The 8300-nt window shown below is 39.7% G+C and overlaps 1 protein-coding gene across 1 annotated transcript in view; it reads left to right on the forward strand.

Annotated features, from left to right (window-relative positions):
- LRP1 (LDL receptor related protein 1) overlaps positions 1-6297 on the forward strand; it is a 379537-nt gene extending 373240 nt beyond the window's left edge. Inside the window, exons 86-89 of the mRNA XM_077297715.1 lie at positions 690-754; positions 1322-1415; positions 1521-1665; positions 3419-6297. Of these exons, the coding sequence (XP_077153830.1) occupies positions 690-754; positions 1322-1415; positions 1521-1665; positions 3419-3559 (445 nt within the window). The 3' untranslated portion in view covers positions 3560-6297. The remainder of the gene's footprint in view (positions 1-689; positions 755-1321; positions 1416-1520; positions 1666-3418) is intronic.
- Positions 6298-8300: the final 2003 nt, after the last annotated feature.

Genomic DNA, 8300 nt, shown 5'->3' on the forward strand with positions numbered 1-8300 from the left:
TTTTTTTTTTCTCCATTTGTAAAAGAAAATGTGAAGTTTATAGTCCACGGAGAGATCCTGGAGAAGATTCATATTGGTGCAGAGTTAGTTTCGTACAAAGTCTCAAATTTTAACGCATGCCACATTTTCTCTTCTTGACACTTATCAAAGTGATGAGAAGTGACTGCGATTTAACGAGATGAGCTGGGCTGCCAGGATTGCCTACCCTGAATACCTGAATATTCCGTTGTTTATTTTATTTTTAACCATACACTTTGAGATATGGACCTATTTACTGCTACTTTTTATGATTTTTACCAAAGGGGAATTACTTAGAGAATAATTTTGCAGAGGAGCCTAAAGACCCCCCCCAGGAGGAAATCCTGTTAGCCACTCCCCTTGCAAAAAAAATTCAAATTTGCACACAAAAAATGCCCATATCTGTGAGACCATATGACGGATTTAAAAAAAATAAATAAAAAGATTAAAAAACTGCATACTCAGGAGAGCAGTGTAGACCTAGTGAAAAGTATATCTCCCCACTTACTATCGATCATGATCTATTGTTTAGTGAGCCTCTATAATGCTGATTTCTTCATCATCCCTTCTTCTCCTTCACTTTTTAGATGATTTATTCCAGATGCCTTATCCTCCCAGAGCGGAAGAGACTTCTTTAATAACCACTTAATAAAATATATTTTCTTTGCTAGATGCACTTCAGAGATGACCGGTCCAACATGTGAAATGTTTATAGGGCAAACGCAGCCAACCTCTCGTAAGTGGATACTGTTTCATTGACTTTAAAATTGCTGTGTAGTCTGTGAATGATATATGTTATCTTATGATATTTGTGAAGACATTCGTTTGAAAATGTGCTCTTGACCCTTTACAAAAAATATAATGATAAATTAAAACTTGTTCTAAAATCTTACTAAACCTTATCAAAATGTCACCTTTCTCTGGTGCTCCCTTTAGGTTTTGCAATGGAAGCCAGTATTAACGTGTCATGTAGATGGCAGTCAGAAAGATAGAACTTGTTGTGTTGCTTCTACACCATTGGTAGCGCTAGTCGCTGCATCACAAGGCTGTGTCATGCTACCACCTACATGGGACTGCATGTGTATTATGGTCCCAGTCATTTCAGTCCAAATAGTTGGATGACTTGGCTGAGAACAGAGCCAAACCGGCCAAGAGGACTTTGTATTCTAGCAGATGGTGGGGTCTTGACTCGCGACCACACCCCTTCATTGTATAAATGGCTAAAGCTAATAAAGTTGACACTTATTGAACACATTGTATTATACAGACTGACATTTGTATCAATGATCTGAATCTATTGCAGAAACGGCCTCCATTATCATTCCAATTGTGTTGATACTGCTGCTTGTCATTCTGGGGGTAGGAATATTTTTGTGGTATAGACATCGAATGAGCGGGTAAGACAAAATAGAGTATTTTTATGTAATATTTTACAATGCATTATAACACAAACAGGTTGGACTTCACAGAGTTGTTGTTTTCCATTGTGAATGTTTCCATAGGGCTAAGGGTTTCCAGCATCAGCGAATGACCAATGGAGCCATGAATGTAGAAATTGGTAATCCTACCTACAAAATGTATGAAGGGGAGCCAGACGATGATGTAGGGGAACTGCTGGATGCCGACTTCACTTTAGATCCAGATAAGGTAATGGAGCTGCATTATTAGTGACGGTGGGGCCCAGTTTTCTTCATGTCATAGCATATTATATACACAGGGTTGTGTTCACCAATCAGTAGGGTGTCATGTTGGCCACCGTCAAGCCGGCGCACCATTGTATGGAACTACGCTCATTCATGCAGAGGTATACAATAGAGAACGTCTTTTTGTCCCCAGTGGGACCCCCTATTGGTGACATCTCACTGCCAATACATGGGGATATGTCCATTGGGGTTACACAATCAGGAGCTCTTCTCATGGTATACATAGATTTACAACTGTGAATAAGGACTTACTGCTCCTGTATCCATTTTCCGTGCAAATTATTAAGTCTAATCAATGACGGAGGTTTCCGGACAATGTTCCCACTTCTGAAATACATATACAGTAAGAATCGTTTTTCTTTCTCTACAACCATACTCTACAAACTGTAATATTAAGTAAAAATGCACAGGGATATATACTGTATATTCCCATCTCATGCATCTATAGTATATTCACAGGTTATGTTGTAAGTGTATAGTAGATGTAGGTCCCACCAATGGGACCTGCATCTGTCCCAAAAATAAGATCCTATACAAAAAATATTTGAAAAGGGCCAAAACATCTATGGTATTATCTTTATAAATAGGGGCACAAGTACAACGTCACCAATGTAAAAACATACACAGATCTCATACTAACTGGGAAAGAGAGGGGATCTTTGCTTAGTGCTAATTAAAACCTTTTGGGAAAGATGGTGGATAAGGGTGCACAGTCCAGAAAGGGGCTATATCCCCCAATGCACATTTCACAAAGGCATACAAAAGGCTTCATATGGATAAACCCTGTATATTTGAATATCAGCCACTGAGTATGTGTGCACCTGCATATTAATTTAGTACTAAAGGTTTGCAGACTCTTTTTTGTGTTTTTGGTATTGGTGTGGCCCCCTCCTAGGCTAAGCGTGGATCGATTTTTTTTTTCCCCAGTTCATTTCAGGCCTGTTTAGGCACATATAAAGGTGACGTCACTTGAGTTAAGGTCCATCCATGAGCGGTACATGGTTGGATGGCTTCTACGCATTAGTTTTGGGGGTCTTACGTGCACCTCTGTTAGTGGAGAGGTGGTTAAGATTTCCATTATTTGTATGGACATCCAACCACCTCTCTACTAATATCGGCACACAATAGGGCCTCATCCTCAAGATAGGTGGGACCCTCATCTACTTACAGTAGAACCTATAGATTTTCTATAGGTATACGAGCTAAGAAGACCCATGTAATGTCTCTCTCAAGCAAAACCTTAGTTAAAAGATTTGTAAAATTTGTACATATAATTATTATTATGATTATTATTATAGCACCATTTATTCCATGGCGCATTACATGTGAGGAGGGGTGTACATAATAAAAACAAGTACAGTAATCTTAAACAATGCAAGTCACGACTGGTACAGGAGGAGAGAAGACCCTGCCCATGAGGGCTCATAATACATATCCCTTATGTCTGTGTTTACATGCACACAATTCTTTTATTATTTTATATAGGAATAACAAAAAAAAAGTATCTCTTGTAACAAAAGTTATACCAACGAGATGGGGGAACAAATGTAAAATAACTCCCACCAAATTATCATGTGATTTATATAATTCTTCTAACTGTGGTCTCCATTTAGTCACTCCTTAGTTCTGCTTCTACTATGGCCTCCAGAAATGTTTTTGTACACCTAACCTGTGTTTTATTCCTCTTCTCTTCTCAGCCTACAAACTTTACCAACCCCGTTTATGCCACTTTGTACATGGGAGCTCACAATAGCAGAAATTCTCTAGCAAGCACGGATGAGAAGCGAGAGCTGCTGTCCCGCGGAGGAGAGGACGACTTCTCAGACCCTTTGGCATAGGGTGAAAAATTTTAGTAAAAGAAGAAAAAAAATAGTTAAAAGAAAACTTTTAAAAATTATGGAGAAAACACACACACAACCTAACGGTGTATAAAGTGTATAAATGAAGGACTACTTTTATATTGATCTCAGTATTATAAATATATTTTTTCCTTGCCATTATTTTCTGGAACCTGTCTGAAACCCTTCACCTCCTTGCCCACATGTGCTCGGGACCTGCCTGTGACTCTGCAATAAACACTAGTGGCTCGCAGATCTTGTTCAACAGATAGAAGCTTCGAAGAGCGAGAAGAATCAAAAGAAAGGCAGCTTGTCTTAGCAAGAGGAATCATCCATATGCGAAAGGGGGTGCTTTCATCATTTCAAGGGCTGGCCTTTTAATCAAGACTGTTACGTTATTTTACCCACTTCATGCAGACGTGGTACAAAGTAACCAGAGTGAAACGCGTCAAGCGAATGCTTCTGATTCTCTTTCCACTACTTTTTTTAATTTTTTTTCGGTCCTAGCCTCATGTTTTAGCTACAGCATACCCTACATAATGCTTTTAAATAGTTTTTTATTTTTTTAATGATTTGATGAAGAGAGTGTGATGGTATTTTTGTTTCGGTTGAGCCTTTTGGAAGTTGGGTGAGAAGCCTATAATTGTAGGAGAATTCCAATTCTTTGTATTTCAAGGTTCAGCCCCATCACTGCCATACCAACTTACAGTTAGACGTTCGCCGCTAATCATTGGACTGGAATTTCTTTGCATCGTATGTGAACACATGAAAGGCTACCCACAGATGTCACGCAAAGAGCTGCTCCTATAGATTATATTGTGCCTGGTTACTGGAAAGCCGAAGAACAACCCAACCTGGAGAAAAGACTCCCCTCAGCCATGAATGTGCTCCAGAAGATGCTCTGTCTTGCTTCCAGTACCATTACCTTCTTAGGGCTTTCTGTTCTTTTTTTTTTTCCTTTTAGTTTTGCTGCATATTTCATACTGTTGTGTTTCTCCCAAAATAAGAAAATGTGGATGCCCGGGAGATAGAACAAATGCAATCAATGTAACAGTGTTTTGAATATTTGAAAGGGTTAACACTCTGTTTAAAGGGCACTTTTGCAAAATGTGAATTTTTTTTATTTTTGTTTGTTTCCTAAACTGAAAAATAACCCAAAATATTTTCCTTCTAAAAAAATAATAATAATAATGATCTGAAATGAATTTTTCACCTTCACCCTGGCTATTCCTTCCTCACTCGATTCCCCCCGTTAGTCTCCACCTTATCATTTTAGTCACCATGTTCACGTTCTACACTATAAGAGGTGAGCTCACAGGAGGGGCAGAGGTGGACCTCAACGTGATCTCTTAAATTAAGAATGTTTTTCTTTTTTTTTTTTTCTTGGGGCACTGCACTTTTAAATTGGACCTATGACACACATACAGGGGCGATGGCTATTTTTTTGGACTGGTCCAATATTGAGCCTGTTAGTGTAATAGAAGCTGGAAACAATGCAGAATGTGATGGAGCTCGATTTTAGTTAACTGTAGAGTGCCTTCACGTGAGCGTTAGTGCAGCCCATAAAATGGCCACGTCCGCTGTGTGCATGCGTCGGCTACACTTTAAGCTTCTTGATGTTTATAAAGCAGTTGATCACTAACCTTTTAGTGCCTGGTGGCCTTGCATCACAGTGATGGGCAATTTTTATTTTCATCTGTTTACACATTTTTTTCTCTTTTTTTTGGCTCATGTACAATTTATAGTGCTTTTCGGATTTTACCATCATGCATATTTTCCCATAAAAACATAAAATACCTTTTCAAGTAATAGGTCAAGATATCGGTGTGATTGAGGGAAGATGTCACGGTAACTCAAGAACTGCCACTTTCGCAATATAATAAGAGATTTTTTTTTATCTTATCAGGTCAGTTTGCACACTTTTAGCAAAATTGCGCTCTCAGATACGTAGACACTGTGCGCTGAGTATCTGAAAGTGACCCCTGTCACCAGCTAGGAAGCGATTGAGCCATAAACCAGTATGACAAGGTTCTCATCTAAATGAGAGTTGGAGAAGCTTGGTCCTGTCGTTTCTACAATATAAATTCACTTTAGGGAAGTTGGGCAATAAATTGAAACATTAATGTAATCTCTCCACGTATGTAAATGAATAACGAGAGAGAACATTGACCTTTATGTTTGCACCTTTACACCCCATGATCACTATTCACATAGCGCTGGTTTTGTTTCATCCTTTGGTAGACAAAGAAGTCAATGATGTAGACCACGCCATTTTTTTTTTTTAGATTATTTTTGTATTAGAGAATATTGTTGCACTATAAAGCCTTACTATGTAAAAGGTTTTCCTTCATTATCACATTTAATTTCCACATCCTAGAACACCGATCACATTCCATAACTTGCTCAAATATGCCAGCACGCCCTTCAACAAGTCTTCTCCGCCAGAGGGCCTTTTCTTAGATTTCTTCTGGTCTCCTTTTAGAACATTAACAGTCAATCATCCCTTTCTCACATTCTCGCACGGTTTATTTTCTCAGACATACTAAACGGTACATTATGTTAACATGCTGTAATTTTATTTCTTAAATCTGAAAAGCACTCATTTCAAGAGGTTTTATCGGGCTGAATTGAGAGAGGCAGGGTTACAAAAAAAAAAGTTTTAATAATTTTTGCTGGATTACTTTACAACTTAAATAACACAGAATATTGTTATAAATAAAATTGAAAATTATACTTAATTTCTCGTTGTTTTCTTATTGTAGTGTGAGTGTCTTGTGGGGGAAAGGGATATTCTTGGTAAATCTTGTCTGCGGGTATAGTGCATCTTACAAACAGCGTAAACTTGGTTTAAGACAAATGTGTGATGAGCACAAGTGCTCATTATTCAAGTTTCCCTAAGGTGCTTGGGTGTGCACTATCGTGGGTGCTTGAGTGACATGTTAGTGTCCTCGCGGCCCTATGTTTTGCGGCTGTGGGGATTGCCCGTGTATGTCAGGCAATGCCCAGCTGTTTTGTGGCTATCTAAGGCTGTGTGCACACGGTGCATTTTCGCTGCGATTTTCCGCATGGAATTGGCTCGAAAACTCTAAAGAATCTTTATGCCAGCAAAGTCATTTAGAATCCTGAAGCGCTATGCACATGATCAGTCATTTTCCTGTCCAGATTTGTGCTGCTTTTAAATCCGTTTTCTCACGCAGTAGAGGTGCTGTTAGTGAGATTACGGGGCTCATCAGCTGATGAACTCTGGTAAACTTTCTCCCCGCAGCTCAGTGTGCACATTGCAGGAGTGATTACACGCTCATGTGTCAGAGTGTATTTATGGCCCCTTCCCAGGCTATTAATATCAGCCCGCAGCTGTCTGCCTAGCATTTGCTGGTTATTAAATATTGGGGGACCTTATGTAATTTTTTGGGGGGGAGGTCACTCATTTTAATGCCTAAGAAAGGCTAAGTACTGTATACATACATCTGTGATCTAATATTAATAGCCTGGGAACCTTCATGGGTATTACTCTCTTCCCAGGCTATAAACATCAGCCTCCAGTCATCATCTTTCCCTCTGCAGGTCATGAAAATTACGAGTGATGCCATTTTTTTGAGAAAAATAATTATTAATTACATGCACAGTAAGCTGCACACGCACTGTACTAATTTATTTATTTATGTGTATATATATACTGTATATATATGACATCTTTATATCTATTCTATGTGTATATATCTATTCTATTTTGTCGGGTCACGCTGTGATTTTACTGTATGTGGCAGATGAAATGTCGGGTTTTCAAGGACATGGGTGTGTAAAAATGGGATGGCACTGCATGGTTTGACTGCCATGCGATTTTTTTTTTTTCTCACACCTATTCACTTGCATTGGCGTCTGATGCACAAGAACAATTGCAGTATGCTACGATTCTATATTCTCTGTGTGTGGGTGTTTATTTAACGCTTTACTTAACGGTTTAGTAAGTAAATATGAAGTGCCATTTCTGATTCAGCTGAGTGCTGATGAGAGCAAATAAGTGTGAAAAAGAAGGTGTTGAACTGCCACACTGTATCCTCGTATATGTAGCCGGTAGGACCCTAACACAGAAGAGTGTTTAGGTGATCCGAATATTGGTCCTGGCCCCTGTCTCCTACCCACTCGCCCACCAGAGCCTGTCGGTTTCAGGAGGCATGGACGTCCCTCATTCCCAAGAGGCTCTGACATCCGATGAAAGTCTAGATGGAGAGGTACATCTTTCTTCTCTCTGTCAGGAGCCCAGAAGTGTCAGGGGATAAGATCCGGACAAGAAAGAAGATAAAGAAGAAGAAAAGAAGGATGAAGATAATGATAAAGATTGAGGAATATGACAGAAGAAGATTGATGTTACTGTTCCCCTATCCCCCTAGTCGTTTATTGTTAGAGGGTTTGTTGTTAGAGGGGCCTTCTTTTATTCACTATACATGGGCCTTCTTTTTAGATATAGTCAGTTTTTCATTTATAGGAGCCCATTTCCCCCTGCGTTCTGGTTTACCCTTCATTCCAGGTTACGTGACAGGCAGTCCGGACCTCCGCGCCACCCTCCCCTGTCTCTGGGGCCTCAGTTATAAATTTAGGCCCTGGCTTCAGCGTGGCCTAACTTAAGCAGTTAGCTCCACCCCCTTCTCGGCATCATCGGGCGGGCTTTTTTTCCCACCCGTTGATAGCTCACCCTCTCCTGCTGTTTCCGCTGGTTAGCTCCGCCCACTTCCAGCTGTTA

The sequence above is a fragment of the Ranitomeya variabilis genome, chromosome 3 (genome assembly GCF_051348905.1).
Source record: "Ranitomeya variabilis isolate aRanVar5 chromosome 3, aRanVar5.hap1, whole genome shotgun sequence".
In the NCBI taxonomy this organism is placed as follows: Eukaryota; Metazoa; Chordata; class Amphibia; order Anura; family Dendrobatidae; genus Ranitomeya; species Ranitomeya variabilis.